Source organism: Sminthopsis crassicaudata, chromosome X, assembly GCF_048593235.1.
Source record: "Sminthopsis crassicaudata isolate SCR6 chromosome X, ASM4859323v1, whole genome shotgun sequence".
Taxonomy (NCBI): domain Eukaryota; kingdom Metazoa; phylum Chordata; class Mammalia; order Dasyuromorphia; family Dasyuridae; genus Sminthopsis; species Sminthopsis crassicaudata.
Genome location: NC_133623.1, coordinates 31,731,174 through 31,754,349, shown reverse-complemented (window position 1 = coordinate 31,754,349; position 23,176 = coordinate 31,731,174). Strand labels below are relative to the sequence as shown.

At 34.4% G+C, this 23,176-nt stretch overlaps 1 protein-coding gene across 6 annotated transcripts in view; it reads left to right on the top strand.

The window, feature by feature from the left end:
• Nucleotides 1-23,176, top strand: part of MTMR1 (myotubularin related protein 1) — a 53,086-nt gene that overhangs the window by 8,949 nt on the left and 20,961 nt on the right. For 2 of the 6 annotated variants that reach the window (XM_074278106.1, XM_074278105.1), the window contains exons 3-9: nucleotides 11,945-12,020; nucleotides 14,135-14,229; nucleotides 16,435-16,542; nucleotides 17,368-17,469; nucleotides 17,777-17,860; nucleotides 18,593-18,742; nucleotides 21,710-21,898. In XM_074278106.1, coding sequence (XP_074134207.1) covers nucleotides 11,975-12,020; nucleotides 14,135-14,229; nucleotides 16,435-16,542; nucleotides 17,368-17,469; nucleotides 17,777-17,860; nucleotides 18,593-18,742; nucleotides 21,710-21,898 — 774 coding nt within the window. In that variant the 5' untranslated portion in view covers nucleotides 11,945-11,974. Of the gene's footprint in view, nucleotides 1-6,710; nucleotides 6,735-7,336; nucleotides 7,364-9,188; nucleotides 9,243-11,944; nucleotides 12,021-14,134; nucleotides 14,230-16,434; nucleotides 16,543-17,367; nucleotides 17,470-17,776; nucleotides 17,861-18,592; nucleotides 18,743-21,709; nucleotides 21,899-23,176 lie in introns of all 6 variants that reach the window. The other 4 variants (XM_074278100.1, XM_074278103.1, XM_074278101.1 and 1 more) reach the window with 4 other exon arrangements.

Sequence of the window (23,176 nt, the reverse complement as noted above, 5' to 3'; positions counted from 1 at the left end):
ATAATACACTTGCAATAGAAGAAAAAAAAGGGACATAGTTATAACAATGTCATATCTTAACAGAGGGGAAAAACTCCATTAGCTCTGTTTGGCTGTCAGACAGGACTCATGCCTGAAATCAATTGTGTAGTCACAGTGTATCCAAAGCAAGGCTCAGGATTAATCAGGTGGGAATGTTCCTTTTCAGAGAGCAAGCAGCACAATGGGACAACAGAATCTGGAGGAGCCTCCGTAGGCTGTGTCCAAGGTTGTCCCCAAAACTTTTCCAAGCCACAGATAACCAATCACTCTTAGCAGCTCCCAGATTGTGGCATGTGTCATTTTCTACTGTTGGCTTCAGGACAATTTTGATAACTATCCATGTAATCAAAGCTCAAAACAATAGTAAACTACATTCCCAGGAATCTTATCTTCAATAGTAAAATTTAACTACAATTTAAGGCTTGAATATTTTCCCTGACAGTTGTTTCCTTTATTGAGGCTGCTGCTGAGTCTGTTGCTCTGATATAGTAAATACTGATACATTATCAGCTGAATTTTTTATATATATATATATATATATATATATATATATATATATATATATATATATATATATATAATAATCCTAGACAAAATAAAATGTAGAATAATTAAGAATTATTCATCTAGCAAAAATTGATTCATAGAGAAAGAAAGGGAATATGTGGGGTAGTAAAACCATAATAACATAAGTGCATTCTTTCATATTACTTCATATTAAAGATTAGTTTGAGTATAACAACTAGAAAAAAAAGTTTCTTTATTTTGAAATTAAGTAGCTATTAGTCTTTATGTGTTTGGTACTTTAAATCAATAAGGCATTATGTTAATTTTTCTGGGATGATAAATTGTACTATGTATCTCTCCTATATATATATATATTTTTTTTTTTTTTTAACAATATAAAAATGATCCAAGAATCTTATTTAACTCTAGATCAGAGACAATCTTACCCTTGGCAAATGGCATAGTTGCTTACACTTCCATTTAAAAACAGTACTTTTAAGAACTATTAGTAAAAAGCAACTTAGGTGATGGTTATAATCATACAATTCATAAAGCTAGGCCAGGGAATGAAATTGGAAAGAATGTTCTGGGCTGATGTCTACTCCTGGATCTCCTGCTAACTGTTGAGTAAGTCCCTTCATCTCTGTGCACCCTCATTTTCCTCATTTGAACACTGAACAAAACTAGGTACTCTCCAAAATACCTCCTAGTTCTAAAATCTATCTTGTTTTGGTATTTGACAGATCTCATCCAGCATAGTTAGTACCTCTTTTAACCATTGCTATTCAGTTATACAGGAAAGTCCAAAGGCAATTATAACTGTGATCCAAGATGGGAATTTAGAAGTTTGTTGAATTCAAATGCTGAGAGAAACTTAAAAGACAGGGTAACTTTTGATTTATCTTTAAAGCGCACAACCTAAAACAACCATATTAACTACAAAAATGCTTAGCTGTAGTTTAGCATCTGACTAAATGGGAACAGATTATGGATGTTTGGCAAGAAAATAAAAGCTCTTTATTCACCCAACTCTTTTGGCTTTTCACAATTTTAACAAGTTGGAAGGTTCGCTTAGGGTTTGTTGTAACTTAAAACAAAAAAAAGCTTCCAGGGCACAGAGAGATTTTGTTTTAAACCTCCCAGGCAATAGTGACATGTATTAGTGTTGAGGATAGAACAGACCGGGAAGTGCACTTGGCCAACCTGCTGCTGCTTGGAGTCGTGAGCTGGTACAATGCTCTATGCTGGAATTGGATTCTGCCATTGATTTTTGCCATTCTCACTTTTTATTATTGCTTTATTGGGGAGATGGGAGGAGGTGAATAAATTCTCAAGTCTTGCATACCTTCTCTCTCTCTTGCAACTGGCAGCTAGAAGTTCTGTGTCTGTACAGTCTGGTGGTATTTTGGTGGTAACTAGACACATGGGGATCATAGCAGAGAAAGGCCTCCTCTAGTATTCCTATGAAGCAACCTCTCAATTAGAAGGCTCCTCTGAGGTCATCTAGCCTGACCCATGTCTTATGGGAATCCTCTCAATACAATCTCAAACAAGTGGTCATTCGGCCTCCAAATGAAGACCTCCAGTGATAATATTTTGTGATTCGTATTAACACACAAAATGCTACACACAACAAATACCATCCAGTTGGAGTTTTGATACAGCAGAGATGGCAGGATCAGACTTTCTTGCCTAAAGAAGTGGCTGTTGAGAAATGTTCCTTATGTAATTTTTGGAGACTGTATTGCCTTGCCCTGAAGGTTAAGTCCTGCTATTTTCCCTTTTTGTGGGCCAATATCCTTTAGAAACATACTTGTACTTTTTCTGCAGTGTTACTGACTAGATTTTTTTTTTTTAATCCTTTAAGGAAAATGGCTTTATGCTACATAAAACAAAACAAGCAAGGAAGGATACCATTATTGACCATTATGCATTTTATTCCCATTTTAAAATTTAAGGTTAAGATAACAAAGCAAAGTCTTTTGGGTTTGGGGGCTCTGGATTTTTCTTCCATTTTCCTCCCTGTTTTTTGAACGGAGAATTCATTCTTAGGGTACAAATCTTCCCATCTGCCAAGATTAGACTTAATGAAATTCTCTTAAATTATGGTGGGAAAAAGTGTTTTCTGAAATCCTCTCTACATTCTTTATTTAAAAGAAAATCCTGTATATTAAAAACAAATAAACTTAGTACAGTTTAAAAAAAAATCTTTAAAAAGAAAGGAATCTATGTACATTGTTCCATGTTCAAATTATCCAGAAATTTCTGATGATTTATCTCCTGACAGCTTCGTTCAGTTTTCCTGACTGGAACAAGTAATTGATAAATCAGAGATACAGAGGCCACCTGGCCTGGGGTTGGGATGAACTGGCTTCAAATCCTGCCTCTGACCAGTCCTGGGTGGGTGAGCCTGGGCAAGTCACTAAACCTCTCAGGGCTCCAGACAACTTCCAGGATCTCTGAGTTACAAAGCAGGGACTGATTGGCATTGTTAGAAGGATTTTCATAGGCTTATGACATCACTAGGTACATACCCACTAATTTGGTAGGCTAATCAAATAAGATGGTACCTGTAAAGCACTTAAGCTCTATACCCGGTGCAAAGTAGGTACTTGATAAATGTTTATTCCACCCCTGTCTTTCCCTAAACTGAAGAAAATTTGGTGACTCTTTTTATCCACGTCATGTTTTTCAATACGTCTAGGCACTTAAACAGATTTATTTTGAATTATTATAGTTTTCATTGGAGAAACTGGAGACTGAGTTGATTCAATTGGAATGTCATTACATCCTATGTTTAGTTATCTAGTTGTTATATTTCTCCCACCACCACCCCATTGGATTCTAAGCCGTGTTACATAACAGGTGTATAATAAGTGCTTCTTGAATTGGATGGCTTTTAAAAAAAAACTTTTAGAGGACCTTGCTAGGGGTGTAGAGAATCCTTCTCGTTCATACTTGATGCAGGGTAGCCTCTGTGACAGTAGCAAGTAACTTAAGTAAATGAGCAGACATTTCCCTGTTTTATACCTTGCTTCTTATGTCAGTATTCATCACATCCTTGAGCTAAGTTGAAATCAGTTGCAACTCCTGTAGGATCTCATTATTTTAACATATATTCATTGCTTTTCACACAGTATTTATTTTTGTAAGTCAAATGCTGGGATTTGATTTTCTGCACTTAAGTCATCTGATAATCAAACTGTAATATGTTGTAGGAAATCACATTGTTCAAATCTCCTGTTTGCATCAGAGATACCCTCGATGGCTGCAGAGCCTATTCCCATAGGGTCTCATGGAAATGAGAAAGCTAATGTGTAGAGTGCTGGTTAATGTCATCTTCTTTCTCATATTCCAGAGTTGACATAATAGTCTTAATGGTGTGTGTATATATAAGGCTTTGAGTCAGGATAAGGAAAATCTTTATTCTTAGTCTTCAGCAGTACAAGTGAAGGGGATAGATGTATAGGATCTCCCAACCTCACCTCTTCATCTATCCCCCAGACTGAGTCTGGTTAGTCTCACTGCACCTCTTAGTCCCTCCCACAATTCTCTGTATACACCAAACGATTGGGCCAGCAAAGGATAGTGGGAAGGGCCATTTTATAGAGTATTGTCCAATAAGTAATTAGCCTCAAGTGCTCGATTGTCCGACATCAGTGCATTGACTCAAGAGTTTCAGCCCTTGTATAGGGCAACATTCATATACCATCACTTATTCAGCCATTCTCCAACTGATGGGTGTCCACTCAGTTTCCAATTCCAGGAGGAAAAATTACAGGAATGTGATAGCTAACTTCCAAAGCTCCCAGGGTAAGGGGAAATTATTGTAAGCAACAAGGGGGAAAAAAATCCTGATTTAAATATCACAGAGTTACAATAAGGATTACACAAGACCTAGCAGGTCCTACATTGTAGGTCTTGGAATACTCTATTCTGAAGAGCAGAAGAGATGGGATTATGACCAAGGGTAATTTACCAAGAAAATTATACTCCTTAATGGGAAAAAATGGAAACTTGAACTGAAAGATTTTCAGGTTTTTTTGTGACAAAACCTCAGAATTTAAGAGAAAATTCAACATAAAACATTCAGGAGAAACATAAGCTAAGTATTAGACTAATTATAATGAAGTCCAAGTATTTCCTTTGTATATGTGAAAATATTAGTAGTACTCAAGATTGTCATTATTTGGGTAGTTTGAAAGACGGGAGGACTGAGCTGAGTATGATGGGGCGATTGTAAAAAAAAAAAAAATATATATATATATATATATATATATATATATATATATATATATATATATATATATATATATATATATATATATATATATATATATAGGGAGAAGTAAAAAGGAGTAATTATGCAAATGAGGCATAAAAGGAAAAATTGAAAAGGATAATGAGGAAAACCAAAAAGGAAAATACACAAGTAATTGTAGCTTAGAATGTAAATAGGACGAATTTACACATACAATGGAAATGGATAGTAGATTAAAGATTTGAATTCAATAATATGTTGCTTTCAGGAAATGTTATAGAAATGTGCAACACACACAAAGTCAACATAAAGGACACATAGAATTTAGTATGTTTTTTTTTAAAAAAAAGCAGGGATGGTATTCATGATCTAAAACAAAGTTAGTTAAAATAGAATAAATCAGAAGTGAAAAATAAAAAAAAACTACACTGTCAGCTATTCTATTCAGTGTTGTTTTAAAACATTTAAAATACCTAGAAAGTATAAAATACCTGAGCATATAACTCCTCCTCCCCCCAAAAAAAAAAACAAAAAATAGGAACTATATGAACATAAACATAAAACACATTTTAATATAAATAAACTCATATCTAAATAATTGAAGTGATATTAATTGTTCATGGGTAGATATAGCTAATATAATTTTAAATGCCAATTTAAATCTATTTAATGTGATCCCAATTAAATTACTTAAAAAAAAAAACTATTGAGTTAGAAAAAATAATAACACAGTTCATTTCAAAGAACTAAAGGTCAGAAACTTCAAAATCAGGGGGAAAAGATGTTAAGGAAATATATTCAGCAGTATCAGACAAATTATTTTATAAGGTGAGAGTATTGTTGAAGTGTAAAAAGGATAATTTTGATTATTTTAAGTTAACATTTTCTTGTGCAAACCTATATAGTCAAGATCAGAAAGGGATGCAAAAAAATTGGGGGGAATCTTTCATAGACAGTTTTTCAGAATGATTGGGTTGAAATATTGCTATGGTGCTGAAAATGAGCTTGTTGATTTAGTAAAAGATTTAAAGACTTGAACCTATGAAGATGCTATCCACTTTCAGAGAAACAGATGACAGGTGGAAATAAGCATAGTATAATCTTACACATGTGTGTATGTGTATGAGTATATATGTATATATATAAATATGTTTAGATTTCTATGTATATGTACATATCCATACTCAATTGTATCCTTCTTTAGGATGGTGGTGGAAGGAGGGGGAAGGTTAAAAAGTGCACAGCAGAGAACAAAAGAAAATCAACAGGAAGCAAAGAAAAGCTGGACTGCTTTGAAAATAAGATGTAGTATTTATTACTTAGGTTTTCTTGAAATAGAAATGTGTTTTTATGTTGAAGCTTCTCTTATGGTATGCTGTGTACATGGCAATGTTATTATTTTTTTTTCTTTTCCCAGCTTATAAAATTTCAAAAATTGACAAAATTAAATTGAGTAAAATATGCTTCCATGATAGGTAGTTCATAAATGTTTGTGATATAGATTTATTAATTCATATCATGGGGAGAACAGTTGTTTCTGAATTACTGGCATAGTATTTTATATATATTTTTAGACATGACACAATTTTAATTAAACTGAGGACTGCCTGAAATAGCTTTTGTTGTTACAAGTTTAGATGAGAAATCAGGTTTTTACTTGGGCCTAGAACTTGATGTGCGCTTAATTTAATCTTCATTTGAAAATGATGCCAGGAGAATACAAGATCCTTGAATAGCAGAACGTTTCCATTTTTTGTTTTTGTACCTTGTATGTGATAGGTTCTAAATTGAATTGGATGTTACTTTGGAGTTGGGTATTCTTTCTTGATGTATATGTTGTGTTAGAATGTTGTTCCCTCATACATTGCCCAACCTGCTGGTATCTCTACATTCTGATGACATTCTGTATTTTAACTAACAGGTTTTCAGGAGGCCTGACATCAGGGTAAGGATATGTTTGCCTTTCAGCAAATCGGCCTCCTGCCTGTTTGTCTTTTGCGCTTTATTGAAAATTTAAGTCTGTTTGGTGGTGTTGTTGTTTTTTTCACTTTATCAACAATATTATGAATTAACCAGATCAAACTGCTCGCTATGTCATAGCTTTAAATGTTGCGATAGAAATGCTTTGTTTGTTATAATGTTTCATGTGCTAATAAAAGCCAGTATATGTAAAGTCATATATTTAAGTTGTTAGAAATGTTTGCTACTAGCTGATTATTATGATGTGAATTCTTACCAAATGGGTGTGCATGCCTACTACTGCAGAGTGTACTGTATTATTTTTATTTTATCATCCTTGTGATAGAATTGAACTACAGAAAAAAGACTAAGTTGGCTTTGTAGCCAATTTCAATAAATTTTTAATTTGGGGTAATACGTGTCAATTCGCTGGATTAATTTGACACTGAATTTGAAGGTAATTTTGGAGTCTTCAGGCCTACCTAGTACTTTTGGGGAATATTAATTAATAGGGAATAGCTTTAGTAGTAAGTATAATTAGTAGAGTCTGTTATGTTTTTTCCATTTTTTCCTGCTCTGTCCCTTCAGAACACCTATAAAACAGGAACAAGATTGGTAATGTGCATGTATTTTCTTATTATTTTAAAGTGACTTATATTTAATAATGGAGAGGAAGAGAAATGTACAATTTAGTAACAGTGGTTTAATCTTTCTACTCCTCAAAATTATCTGGATTTGGATAAGCTAACCATTTTAATGATTTAATGTTTTCAACTTTTATAGGGCAATGAAGAACTTAAAATTAAACATTTAAAATTCTTATTATTTTAATTGGTTTTTCATTATTTCTCTTTTTCCCCACCAGTAAAAAATGCCTTTCAGTTAATGAGAATGTTTTCTTTTTTTTTTTTCTTTTTTTTTTTTTAATTGATCCATATTGTTATGATACAAAATTTTATTTGGTATTTCTTCCTAATTGCATGGACTTCAAAGTGCTATTGTGTATTGGGGAGTGGTGTGTGTTTGTACCTTTATTTTCCTCTGAAGAACCATCCTTAAAAGATAATTCTAAGGGGCAGCTAGCTGGCGCAGTAAATAAAGCACCAGCCCTGAAATCAGGAGGACCTGAGTTCAAATGTGGTCTCGGACACTTAACACTTCCTAGCTTGTGACCTTGGGCAAGTCACTTAACCCCAATTGCCTCAGCCCCAAAAAAAAAAAAAATCTACTTTGCTTTATATTTTAAGAATGAAAATATAAAATTTTTGCCAAATGGAAAAATATTGTACAACTTTGAATGGTTTTGATTTCTGCCTGACATTAAATGCAAACTAATGACAAAGTATGAAAATGTGTCAATTGTCATATGTGCTGATATGGTTTAAAGTTTGGAAATATGAAATCTAATACCACAACTCTTCAGATATAATCTTTTTTATGCACAAATTTGATAGTGAAACCAAATTTTTTTTTTTTTTTTATAATAGAGAGATCTGGCTTTTTTTTTTTTTTTTTTTAATAAATTATTTGGTCTCATAGAATTGACATCACTTTTAAAGGATTACAACTTAGATTTTTCATATTATCTGTTTAAAGAATTGAACAGTAAAGAGATCATATTGGGAACATAAGCAGTAGCTTATCAAGCAATTTGGAAGGTTACCAAAGAAAAGTAAATTTGACCTTTTAACCATTTTTTGAGGCACATTGTTGTCATGAATGGAAACATTTCATATGGAACTAATGTAAAGTGCAATATTTAATGTACTTTTTAAAAAAAATCTTCTGCAGAATATACAGTATATAATCAGGTAGGTGTACTACATATATACATATATATTAGATAAATTATAATGTAGCAGTTTAATAAAGAAAATTTAAATCTAAAACAAAAAGAAGTAAATGGTATATATATTTGTCTAATACAAAATTTGCTGCTACCAGCAGAGTTGCCTGCCTATGCAAATAAACAAAATAAAAAAAGTATGCTCTGCTCTTTTAAAAACATAAATTTCTTTGGGTTTCTTTTAAATTTTGTTTGCATGACTTTTCTTTTTATATAGCTTCCATAGCATGCTATGTTATCTATTTTCGAGCATATAATGTGCCCCTTTGTGTTTTCTTTATTCTGGAATTATGTGATTTTTTTTTAAAGCATATTTTGTCACTTGAAAACCATGGTGTAGATTGTTTTTTTTTCCCTCCTCCAGCAAAGAATAGTCATTCCATTTTAGAAGGATGCTACGACGTTTGTCCATCAAACTGGGTCTTTAACTCCAAGGGGGAAAAATTTGTTGTGAGTGACAAAGCTGTAAAAGGTGCTGAGTTTTACACTCATACTGTCTCTGTTGGGGAAAAAAAATTCTGTTCTTTCACCTGTTTGTTTGCACGTGTTTCTCTCTTCCTCTTCTGCATTCTTGTCCATGCGCCTGATGCTCAGCAGGAGGTTCAGGAAGGACACAATGGCTATCATTCTGAAGCTGGAGCCGATCAGGTGGCAAATTTTACTTGTTTGTTGTATAGCTACTGATCCTGTGCTTAGAAACCATTTTAATTTCAATTTCTGGAAGAGCAAAAGTATTGTCCTTTTATAGTCCCTTCCTCCTTTCATCTCTAAGTTCAGTAGAACCCCTTTATGACACAACCAATCCAGATGTGGGTCTTAAGAATTTGCACTGGAAACTTCCAGGACACCTCAGTTTGATAATGATACATGCTTATAATGATGACCTTTAGGTACTCCAAAATCCTGAAGTGCCTTGTGAGTTTTTGAAGGGGTTTAAATTAGGTTCCTTGCAGTTTCAGTGTGGGCTGTTGTGTTTTTAGTAATCCGTATTTGGTATATAGGATACATTTGTATTAATCAGTCCAAAATTTGAATGCTTACGATATACATACACTAGGCTCTGAGGACTATTCCAAAGTGTCTACCTCTAAAGAGTTTCCCTCCTTGTTGGGATGAAATAATAGTAAATAATTTAAGAGATTATATTATATTATGTAGAAGTTCTTTGGTAGTTTTGAGGAGAAGTTGAACACTGCGCTAATCTGACAAGACTTCATTTGGGAGATTGAATTTATTTTGGGCAATGGATGACAGGATTTGGCTGTGCAGAAAATGACAGGTAAGAGAGTGGGGCAAAAAGAAGCAGGAACCAGCCTGGCAAGTTGACACAAAGTATTTGATTAATCTGAAACCCAATGGGAGTCACCTGGATTTGAGGTAGCTCTAAGTGAAATCATGTCCAATGAACAAAAGCAGTGACAGATTCCCATAATTAAAAGACTCAGAAACGTGACAGGTCTGTAAAGGGGTTCCACTGCACTTAGCAAGTGTAAGTTTTGTTTATAATCTGTTACATGTACACTAAAACTTCAGTTTTCTAATTTCTCTTTAGTTAAAAATCTAAAGTATTGTCATCTTGTTTTATTTTGTTTGTTTTGGTGGTATATTTTTTGTCATTTTAAAAGTACATCCTAGCTTACTAATAAAGACATTGGCTTTGCCTTTTATCTCACAAAGACACATTAAGTATCCCAAATAGCTACTTTTCTAGCTAATATAGATATAATAATTTGTAGAAAACCCTACTTTGCATATGAGTCCCGAGCCTGGGTCTCTAGAGCACATCTCTTCAGAGGATCTGACAAACTCTGTCAGTTGCACCCAATTACCATTCTTTCCTAGTGTACTCTTTCCTCTTGGTGTTCTTTTATGTAGAGAAATGGCTTTTAAGTAGTTGTCCTGTCAAATTTTGGTGTGACTTACTATATAGTTCCAACTGAAAAGTTATTTATAGCCCCCAGAAGAGTTATAGTTTGATAAAATTGAACAACTCACTTTTGCTCTCTAAGCAGCACTTAGTAATAAGTGTATTTAAACAAGCACTCCACGTTTATTTTTAATACATTTGACACATAATATTAAATGACTTAACTTAGTTTAATAATGTAAAATATTTCAAAGTAATTTAAAATTAAATATTTAATTAAAATAGCTTTCTTACTGGGGCATGAAATCAATTATTAGTTCATGACATCAGTTACTGAAAGGAAAATTTTTTTTTAGCACGTGTCTCGAGGGAAACTGAATAATTTTTGGTGTTCTTGAACCACTGACATGTTAAAAAGTGTTCAGACAAGTTTCTCCTTTTATTATACTTAAAAAATTAGTTTCACATTTTTAAATTGTGCCTTTAATGTCTGACAGTAACCTGAAAGTTAAATGGGTTCTACAAATTGTTGCCTAAATACTTCAAAGTATTAATGGGCAATACACTTAACTAAGAGTTCTCTTTGGGGATGAGGGGAAGAAATAAAAACAAGACTGAAGGAAAAATGGGAATTTAATGAACTTGGGTAGTTGGAAAAAGAAGATGATTTCTAAACTGTAGAATTTGTCAAAAGGCCTGTGTATAACTTTGCCTATGCAACAAGGAAACATTCTTGTTGACTCTTGAGTGGGGGGTTGGGTGTGTATTTGTCACACACTTTATTTTGTAGGTTATTTTGTGGAGAATATGAAACAGTTTAGGTTGGTTTAAAAATGGAACCCTAATGAAATATGTTGAAGTAATGTATGGACCAATTGGAAATTCAATCAAATTTTTAATTTTCCATTTATTGTTATAGAAAATCCGATCAATTTTAAAATCCTGCCCTATCAAATCATGCAGCTAATTTTCTTGACTGTGTTATTTATCACAGAGGCAGCATAGCATGGTTGATTAGAAAGCTAATGTTGAAACAAGGAAGAAAGACCTGGATTCAAGTCATACCTCTGCACACGCACATACACACGTGCACATGCATACACACACAGAGTGTGACCCTAAGTCATTTATCTTTGAGTGCTAAGTTAAAATTATAAGTTGCAGAGGAACTTGCCATCTTGCATTGATAGAAGTTTCCTCACCTGGGAGTTACCCATACTAATGAAATCACAGGTCTAGTCCCAGTCTTTATTTATCATTCGTGTCTGCTTGTCTTTTCAAACAATTCCCAGTTTTATGATTTGTATCTGAAGTCTCAACATAATGTAACGTCTTGCAATAGCCAGTGTGATGTCTTGTGATGCTGTGCTTTGACAAATGGGATGAGCACTGTTCTGTTTCTGTGTGCTCTCAGCAAAATGTAGCATTCCTATATAGCTATGGAAAATAAAATTTAATCCTGTTTGGCTTTTTCCTTTACCAGGCTCTGAGAGATGGAAATAAGCTGGCCCAAATGGAAGAGGCACCACTATTTCCAGGAGAATCAATCAAAGCTATTGGTAAGTACAACATCTGCATTTCACCAGCATGAATGGATTTCATTATGTTTTAAAGAGTGGATTAAATGACTATTGATGTTATTATTGTGATCATAATCTATACTGTCTCTTTTTTTTTCTCAAGCTTCCCATGCCTCACTCACCTTCTCTTATACTTAAAGACCTTCCCTTGTGCTTTATTGAGAAAATGGAGACCCTTTTTGAGCTGCATCTTCTCTTATAATCCTGTGCCTTCATTTACTCATGTATAAATAAGGGGATTAGACTCAATGTCCTCAGGTCCTTTCCAGCTCTAGATAGGAGATCCTGTGAAATTGTTCTCCTGTTCATGGAGACAGTCAGTAAACATCTCTTAGGTGTCTCCTATGTGTCAGACACTGTGCTTAGTGCTGGGGAATACAAAGATAGGCAAAAGACAATCCTTGCCCTCTAGGAGTTCAAAGACTAAGAGGAGAGACAAACTGCAAACAAACTACATGGGATAAATAGAAAATAGTCAACAGAGGAAATGAACTAGAATTAAGAGGGATTGGGCAAAGCTTTCTGTACAAGTTGGTATTTTAGGTAGGGCTGGAAGGAAGCCAAAAGATGGGGGTGAGAAGAGAAAGCATTCCATGCATGAGAAACACTCAGTGAAGATGCCAGGAGCTAACAAGATGGAGTAAGGCTCTTCAAGGTTAGTGTCATTGAATCTGAGAAAACATGGAAGATATAGAAAGACTAGGGAGCCACTGGAGTTTATTGAGTGAGGTGACTTCAGATCTATCACTTAGGGGATAGTGGGAGAGACTTGTGGTAAGCAGACCAAGCAACAGGCTGAGTAGTCCAGGAGTGAAAAGATTAGGGTGGCAGCAGTGTCAGAGGAAAAAGGGGGCATATTTAAGAGCTGTTGCAAAGGTAAAATCAATAGGATTTGGAAATATTATATGTAGGAGTGAGAGAGTAGTAGTCTAGGATGACACTTGGGTTGTGAGACTGAGGGAGTAGCGCCCACAGTATAAAAGTTTGTAAGGCAGCAGGGATTAGGGGAAAGAATTCCATTTTGGATATGCTGAGCTTAAGCTGTCTTGCAGGACATCCAGTTTGAGATCTAATAGGCAGTTGAAGGTACAAGACTGGAGCTCAACAGAGAGGTTAGGGCTGGAGAAGTTTGAACAAAGAGTTGATAAATGAATTTAGGGAGGCTGTTGAAATCACCAAGTGGAATAGTAGGGAAAAGAGAAGAGGACCCAGGACAGAGCCTTGAGGGATACCTATGGCTGACAAGTGTGTCCTGGATTAAGATACAACAGAATAGACTCCAACGTGATCAGATAGGAAGAAGACTAAGGAAAGAGTGATGTCCTGAACTCACAAGAGAAAAGAGTATCAAGGAGAAGAGGAATGATTGTGTTACATGCAGCAAAAAGGTCAAGAATGTTGAGGACTGAAAAGATTGGGCAAATTAAGAGATCCTATTTAATTTTGGAGAAGAGTGGTTTGGGTTGAATGCTGTCTGAAATACTGTGATTCTCAGTACCCTCTATTCCCTTTTTTGTCATTGTGCCATCTCCAGCACAGAAAGAAAAAGGAGCCTCATGGAACTGAGGGCCATTTTCTATTTTGGTTTGTTGCCAAGCAGATTATTCAGCACCAATTGCCCAGTCTCCTAGTGATGAATCTTACTTGGGCTTGGTTTTTAGGAGACAGTCACAGTCCTATATAGTAGACCCTGTTAGAACTTGTTCTTCACTAGCCTTGCTTTCAAGAAATTGGGGTCACCTCCATGCTACAATGAGATATTTGGTCAGACTTAGTGCTTTGTGAAACCCATTCAATAAACCGTCCCTGTGACATGAAGTGATGTGGAATCACAGAATGCCACAACTGAAGTTGACCTCCAAGGTCGTTAAGTCCAACTCAAAGCATTTTCTTCCAAGCCATCCCTGGAAGACTTCCATTTTTGAACGACATACCTCAACGCTATTTCCTTTATTTCATGTAATATTATAGACTAATGTGTTTTCATAAAATTAAAATCATAAGTATTTATTTGATTGTTCAGGATGGTAACATTTATTGAAGCATAAATGTTTCCCAACAATAGATGCATTTTTTACATTTCTTTCTTTCAGTTAAGGATGTCATGTATATCTGTCCATTTATGGGAGCTGTTAGTGGAACACTGACGGTGACTGATTTCAAAATGTACTTCAAAAATGTAGAGAGGGTAAGTTTCTTAATAAATTACATTCTGGAGAAAATGGGAAAGTAGCACTGTTTTAAAAATTATCAACTTAATCCATTTTTATACTTCTGAAAATTAATTTGAGTATATAAAATGTCATCACTTTTCAGTCAGTCCCTCAAAACCACCATTAAGGTACTTTGTCCATTCTTTCATCTTCACTTTTACTTGATCATAGCAGATAATGGTTTGCCTCTACTTTTTTCAGTTTTCATTATTTTGAAAAGATCTTTCTAGACTTCTTAGTATTTCTTATATTTGTTAAGCTTAGTTGTATTGAATTTGTATGACACTAACTAATGAACCCCAGTTTGTTTAATTATTTTCCTCTAGTTGTTTAGGTTGTTGCCATATTTTTTTTTTTTTACCTATTAACATATAATAATGCTTACATAAAAATCCTTGAATAGATAACTTTTTTTGTTGTTTCAATAAAACATTTTTTCGGTTATGTTCCCAACCATGGATTATTGAGACAAAGGTTATGCTTATTATTTTCTTTTTTGAGACTGAGTTTCTGTATCTCACCAAGCCTCTCCAGAGTAGTGATTACAGGTGATGTAATTATTGTAACATGAAATATAAAAATATTGTTCTCCAGAAGAAAATATACATGTTTGTAGTTCTTTGTGTGAGCCTATTTTTCTAGTACTCTGCTAAAATTCAGTTTTATTTTTTTCAATTTGATGGATACAGAGAACCTAGGAGTTGTAATTTGCATCCTTTTAGATTTTAATTAATTTTTTCAAGTGATTATTGGCAATTCATGTTTCCTTTTTAGAACATTATTCATATCCTTTGCCCACGTGCACTGTGACTTGAAAGTTATTCTATGTGAATTTTTAACAATTTTTAGATATCTTATTTTCCTAATTGGTGTTTTTTTTTTTAACTGTTACTACCTATTGTTATGTGAAACTTTTTTATTTTAATATAGTAAACATTTATCTTGCTCCTAATAATTGTTTATATTTATTAGCTTTAAAAATTCCTTTTTCAATTGAGATATTTTCTTTTTATCTTTTTTATTTTATTTTATTTTATTTTATTTTATTTTATTTTTTTTTTTTAGGCTGGGGTTAAGTGGTCACACAGGGCCCAGGGTCACACAGCTAAGAAGTGTTAAGTGTCTGAGACACATTTGAACTCAGGTCCTCCTGGATTCAAGGCTGGTGCTCTATCTACTGCGCCACCTAGCTACCCCTTTTTATCTTTTTTATAACTTTTTTTCATGTAGAATTTTTTCCATCTAGAATTTTACTGAGATATGTGAAGTGAGGAGTGGTTCTAAATCCTTTTCCCACCAAATTGCTATCCAGTTTTTCCACAGACCAGGTTTCTCCCCCACCCCCATATTTATTAAAGACCAAATTTTTGTGTATTTTTGGTTTGTCTGGTTTTATTTTATTAATGGTTTTCTTTTTATTATTACTTTTAAAATACTTGATATTTTAATTGGTATTGAATTAAATATTCAAATAATTTGACATGTATGGATATTTTGTCACATTATTCTGACCCAGATATCAACGAGTTATCGGAGGGAACTCCCAAACTGATGAAAACACAAATATGATTTGATTCTTCTTACCCATCCATGACTATTGAATGTCTCTCCAGTTATTTCAGTGCCTTATTTTGTTCATTATAGTCTTGTGATTATCCTTAGAAAGGTCCTGAGTTCTGGGGGGTTTTTTAGGTAGGTTAATTTTCAAATAATTTGGTCATTTTTATTGTTATAACAAATGGAAAATTTTTTAATTATTTTATTGTTATTGCTGGTATATAAGCAGACAAATAAATTTCTTTGAAGTAATCTATTTTGAGCCTTTGCTGAAGTTGCTTTATTTTGTTGTTGTTGTTGTTGAAGTGAGATTTTTTTTTAAGACTCCATCATGTCATATGCACATAATATTGTGACTGCTTTAGTTCCAATGTTAATCCTTCTAATTTTTCTCTTATTGTAACTGCTAGAATTTCTACTAATTTCAAATAAAATTGGCTAAAATGGGGAGAAATGAATGGTCTTGATAGGCTTAATAAGTCATAGCTATGGCACAATAGAACTTCATAAGTCATAGAGAGCTGGGAGGAAAAATAGATCTTTCACTCAGTGACAATCTTAAGTGAAATGTTTTACTTGTTGAGTGACATTGAAGTGCATTTATCTTCATTTGGAAACTTTAGGATCCACATTTTATCCTCGATGTTCCCCTTGGAGTGATAAGCAGAGTTGAAAAGATTGGAGTACAGAGTCATGGAGATAACTCCTGTGGCATAGAGATTGTTTGCAAGGTATGATATGATGTAATATTCAACAAATGAAACCTTTTTATTATTTTGGGGAAGAGAGAGATACTATGGTTTTCATTTGCCCGGTGTTGAATGATATTTCTAAAAATGTTTCACAGTTCATACTTTTGCACATTCACATAAGCCTATTTATTTTAGTATAGACCTCACAAATTAGTACTATTCTATATCCTAAGTCTCAAAAACAGGTAGGTCAGGACTGAAGAAAAAAATGAGTGTGCAGATGAGAACTTATTTTTTTCTAGAATGATAAGGTCAATCAACTAGAATTAATTAAGCACTTTCTGTGTATCGGGCACTTTGCTGAGCCCTGGGGATTTAAAGAAAGGCAAAAAACAGTTCCTGCTCTCAAGGAGTTCCCAGTCTAGAGAAGAAGAGAACATGGGAACAATTGCATACAAAAAATGATGCAGAAAGGTTAAATTATCTCAGGAAAGGACCTGAGATTAATAAGGTCTGGGAAAAGTCTTCTTGTATAGGGTGAGATTTAATTTGAGACTTGAAGGAGACCAAGAAAACCAAGGGAGGAGGTAGAACAATCCAGACATGGAAGAGGGCCAGTGAATTGGGTACAGTCAGGAGACGGAAGATTTTGATAAGGTATTTCTTAAAAATCCCACAATTAAAAATATTTTTAAAATTTTATTACCTTGGCCATTGGATTCTCATTAAACTATATTTGTAATTTTCACTTTTCGTGTCAAACAGAAAATTCATGCACTTTTGGTATCAATCTTACTTTGAGAAATATTTATAACTGCTCTTTTCATATTTATGTAACAATATGTACATTTGGGCAATTACCAGGATATGAGAAACTTGCGACTTGCCTATAAACAAGAAGAACAGAGCAAGCTGGGGATATTTGAAAACCTCAGTAGATATGCCTTTCCTCTTTCCAATGGGCAAGTGAGTATATCTGAGTTGACATTTCTGTACTTTTTTGTGGGGATTTAAGAATCCAATATTGTAGAGTCTAACTTTACTTTTGCTTGTTACTTTCACTTTTCAATTTACTCTTCTATTAGAATACTCAAAGCAATATTGGTACTGGATTATTCCAGTAAGGCTACCAATTTACTACCTCAAACTCTATAGATTTAAACTTGAAAGTTTTGCAAATCCAGTTTTTATCACAATGAGATCTTTTAAGATTGGGTGTTTGGCAGTAGGAAAAACATTGGGGATTTTTTTTTTTTTTTTTTTTTTGATTCAGGCTTTATTTGCATTCAACTATAAAGAAAAGTTTCCATCTAATGGCTGGAAAGTTTATGACCCTGTATCCGAATACAAGAGACAGGTAAAAAAAAATAATTATTTTTTAATTGGAAAAAAAATTGTTTATAGTCTTGTTTAATTTGATTGGAAAATGCTTATACTTCTTTCTGGAGCAAATATTTTATAAAATGTCAGCTGTATTCAGGATATGAATATTTAGTTTTAGATAATCTAATTTCTTGGCTTTGCCTTTTTATAGTGGTCCTTTAATATACTCTACTTTTTAGACCTTTTGCCACAAAAGGGGATTTCAAACTCAAAATGATTAAAAAGTTTTTGTCATTCAAGTGAAGATCCAAACTAAAAACTTAAATTAGGTTTTTAGATTTTAGCATAGATTATTCAGTCCAGATGCAGGACCCCTTCCCCTTTCCTCACAATGATTTTCTAAAATACTTTTCAGGCATATGTATATAATATACAAGTTTATATTTTATAGAGATATATGGATATACACAAAACATACAAACGATAACATTTTTTCCTCACTACCTTTTTGTTCGTTCCATCGTATGCTATTAACTTAACACTTTTTTGGTATACTAAGAAATGTAGATTGTGGTATCATTTAATTCTAATTTATAAATTCTTATGTTTAATTAAGATCTTAGGTTGCTTTAAAATGGATTATATGAAATAAAAATTAAGTCTTAAATTTTAAAGTAATGATAAGTAAGACGATGTCATGAGTTTTACATTGAGAAGAAGCGCCTAATATGATTTGTGTTGGATGCTTCTTGCTTTTTTCCTCTAGGGTTTACCAAATGAGAGCTGGAAAATATCCAAAATAAATAGTAGCTATGAGCTTTGTGATACATATCCTGCTATTATTGTTGTGCCAATTAGTGTGAAAGATGATGACCTCACAAAAGTAGCAGCATTTAGAGCAAAAGGCAGAGTTCCCGTAAGTAATAACATAAAGGTTTATTAGTTTATAAACAAATATTCCTTGTGAAAATTGACCAATGATATTGAAAAGTTGAAGTAGATATAGGCAAGTTGTTGAACAAATCAGAAAGTTGAAAAATAAGCTTCAGTTTATTAACTTAACTTTTATAGTCTACTATGTCCATTATGCAGCGTTATGGTGGTTAGTGCACTCACATGTATGAGGGTGACTTTGCTAATAGACCAACTAGAAAGTGATTCTCTCAAAATATAATCGAAAAGGGGAAGAATGATTAACAGGAAAGAATGAGTGTGAATTTGTTTAAAAAAAAATTTTTTTCATCACTAATATTCAAAGGCAGATCTTGGAGAAAATGCAACATTTTCTTAGCTGGTAAGTAGAATATTCCATAAACATATGATTATAATTGCAGGAGAGGGAGACCTTTATTAATAAAATAACAGCCAAGAATGAACTGTCATGTTTAGAATTTGCCTTCAGCATCAAAAATCAATTCCCCTGAGAAGGAAAGGGGGGAAAGTAAGAAATGAAAAGAAGCTGATCAAATCCAAATGGAGCAAATGAAGTCTTAGGTTGTTAACATACCTTTTGCTTTTTCTTAGCGAGCATCTAGTCAAACCTGATTCATGCTACTCCAGGCTTTTAGTTCTACAACTTAGGTAACATTAATTTTTAATTATATCTTCACCTTTAGGAAGTATATTATGTGTAGGTTTTATTTTTAAAGTAAGTGGTATAGTAACAGTAAAATTATGTAATGATCATCTGTGATGAACATGGCTCTTTGAAACAATGAAATGCTTCAGGCCAATTCTGATAGACTTGAGATAGAGAAGAGCCTTCTGCATCTGGAGAAGACTATGGGGACTGAATGTGGATCACAACTTAGTATTTTCACCTTTGTTGTTTGCCTTTCTTTCTTGGTTTTTCCCCTTTTTGATGATTTTTCTGGTGCAGCATGATAAATGTGTAAATAGATTTAGAAGAATTGCACATGTTTAACTTATATTGGATTGCTTGCTGTCTAGGAAGGGAGGGGAGGAGAAAAATTTGGAAGGCAAAGTTTTACAAAGGTTAATGTTGAAAACTATCTTTGTATGAATTTGGAAATATTAAAAGCTTTCTTTTTTTAGTGATAGCCCTATATAGGTGACTTTGAATAAGTTACTTTAAACCAGGCCTTAGTTTCTTCTTTTTTTTTTTTTTTTTTAATTTTTAAAACTTTTTATTTTCAAAACACATGCATAGATAATTTTCAACATTCTCCCTTGCACAACCTTGTGTTCCAAATTTTTCTTCCTTCCCTCCTCCTCCTCCCCAGACAGCAAGTGATCCAATATATGTTATATGTGCAATTCTTCTATACATATTTCCATAACTATTGTGCTACATAAGAAAAATCAAATCAAAAAGAAAAATAAAATGCAAGCAAACAACAACAAAGAAAATGAAAATCCTATGTTGTGATCCACACTTAGTTCCAACTGTCCTCCGTCCGAGTGCAGATGGCTCTCTCCATCACAAGACCATTGGAACTGTGGGTGTTAGTATCTCATCACTTTTATTGAAATAGTCAAGAAGCATTTATTAAGCACCTGTTATATCATGCATTGGGCTAAGGGCTGGGGATCCAAAGAAAGATAAAAAATGGGGTAAAAAAAAAAAAAGAAAAGTAAAAAATGATGATTATAACCTATACATCCCATCATCCACACTCTATTCCCCATCTCTTGATGCTTTATTCCTGTCTCCACCTACTCTTTCCACTGTGACCTCTGGAATGATTGTTCCATAGAGGACAAACTTCCCTTCATCCTAACTCATCCCATTTATTTCATCTTCTAGCAATCACTGAAACCTGGGACCTCCCACTCCCAAATGACACAGGAACCCTGGCCACCTTTCCAGTACTGGCTGTACCTTCTGTCATTCCCTTCAGCTCATTAGTCAAATTCGGAAAGAGTTGGAATACTCCCTACATTCCCCTTTGCTTCTTCCAAGTTCTGCCCATATTATTCATATCTGCCACCTAATGCAAATCCTGGCAGCTGTTGTCAGCAAATCCTTCCAATTTCAGCAAGTTTGATACCCACTTTATAATTTTTCTTCATTCTTCAGCTACAGCTCTTATACTGGGATTTTAACATACATGTCAACACTCTCTCTCAAATACCCTAGCCACTCATTTCCTGAATTTACTTACCGTGATATACTCCTATACCTCACTTTGGCCAAACACAAAGATGGTCGTAGCCTCGATCTTGCCATTATCTATAAATATGCTGTCTCCACGTTCAAGAATTCTGAAAAACCCATCGCTTTATCTAAAAACGATCTATTGGCTTTCTGTTTCTTCCTTTGCCCTTACCAAATTCTGCTCTTCATCCACACTGTGACTTCTAGTGTGATCCCCTCAGTTCTCTCCTACTCTACTGCACTCTCTCTTTTCCCCATCTTGATCTCTTGGTGAATCAGTTTAACTTAACAGTCTTTTTTTGAGTCCCTGACCCCCCTTTTGTATCCCCAATTGCGACTTGCCGAGCCTCAGCCTTGGATTATTCCCACCATCACTGGCTTTGTTCCTACACGTGTGGGTCCACTATTTGTGCTATGCAATCTCAAGTGAGTCCTTACTGCTGCTTAGGTATTTTTTCAACCTCTCATCAACTATCCCACTCTCCTCTTTTCCCTCACCCTCTCAGAAAGAGAGGGTGTGTGTGTGTGTGTGTGTGTGTGTGTGTGTGTGTGTGTGTGTGTGTGTGTGTGTGTGTGTGTTTATTTATAACCAGAGAAAATGGGATATCGAGATAGCCAATGTAAAAACTGAACATGGAAGAGTTTGTGCAGGGGAACTCCAAGGGAGCCACTTTCACTGGGTGGTAGAGTATATGGAAGGGAGGAAGTTACAACTCCTTTTATTATGGACTTTCTACTGACATATGTATTTTCCAAACAAACTAGGTCTTGTCGTGGATTCATCCTGAGAGTCAGGCAACAATTACTCGATGCAGCCAGCCGCTTGTGGGCCCGAATGATAAACGCTGCAAAGAAGATGAAAAATATTTGCAGACCATAATGGATGCTAATGCCCAGTCACATAAACTTATTATCTTTGATGCCCGACAAAACAGTGTTGCTGATACTAACAAGGTATGTGATGGTTAGAGTTGCTTAAAAAGTGCAATTGAGTAGTAAGGCTTTTAGAAAAAGTCTGCATTTTAAATGAGTGAGTTCTCACCTACTTAGGGGGTCACTCTGAGCAGCCAGCAGATTTGGAGTTGTCTTTACACTAGTCTCTGATCTGTACTTTTAATATTAGGAGATGAGGCTCTTTTTTCCTCTTTACCACTTTGGGAAAGTGGTTCCATGGGCAGAAATCTTGTCTGCTGTGCCAACTAATAATGTATCTGGAAGTGGTCTGAATGTCCCAAGAAAGAAACAGTTGTTTCATTGAAGCGAACTTGAGGCAATAGCATTTCTGAATTTTTAAAAAGTGCATTTTTAACTTTCATAGCTTCCTTTCCAAAGGTTTACTTTATCAAGTCCAGTGGTACCACGAACTTAGAATTGTCTGGGAATTAAGTTCTTTTATTAAGAATTTACTGTATTATTAAAACAGTTTTCACAAATCATGGCCAACATTGTTGGTGTGCACCCTATATGACAGTACCCTTAGCCATGTCTGCCCTCAGCTGTAAGACACATGTGTTTGTAGAGCTTTTCTTTATCTGTGCACAGGCCTAAAGTTGATACTCAATCTTTGAAGTGGGGCACAGCTTCTCCTTTACTCCCATACTCTATTCTCTATTTCTCCCATACTCTATTGTAGCTGAATTTTCAAGTATGGGAGGGTGAATAATGTATGACAAAACTATAAAGACAGACTGCTATAAAAATTAGCTTTTCCATAATTCACAGTTGCCATTTAGGAGACACAGTGAGTGGAGCCCTGGGCTTAGAGTTAGGAAGACATGGGTTCAGATGTGAACTCAGAAACTTACTGGCTGTGTGACCCTGAACAAATCATTTAACCTCTGTCTCAGCTTATTCGATTGTAAATTGAGTGCTTGTACCTATTTGCCAAGGTGATTGTTAGAATCAAATGAGATAAAGTTCACTTTATGAAGTAAAGTGCTTGCCACATATGGCCTTCCTGTTGCAAGCAAGCTTTCCTCCACTCTAGCCCATCCTCTACTCTTCCGTCAGTGAGCTTCCAAAAGGGCAGATCTAACTTAAACTTGAGAGAATAAGAAGAACCACTCATACACATATGAGATTTTATATTTCTCACAGCAACCTTTTGAGGCAAGTTATTTGTTATTAAAAACCATCCTCTCTTTATAGCTGAAGAAACAGTCTCAGGGAGTTGAACCCTCTTTCAGTGGCTGGGCTATGTCTAGCAGATGTGTTTTCTGATTCCAGATCCAG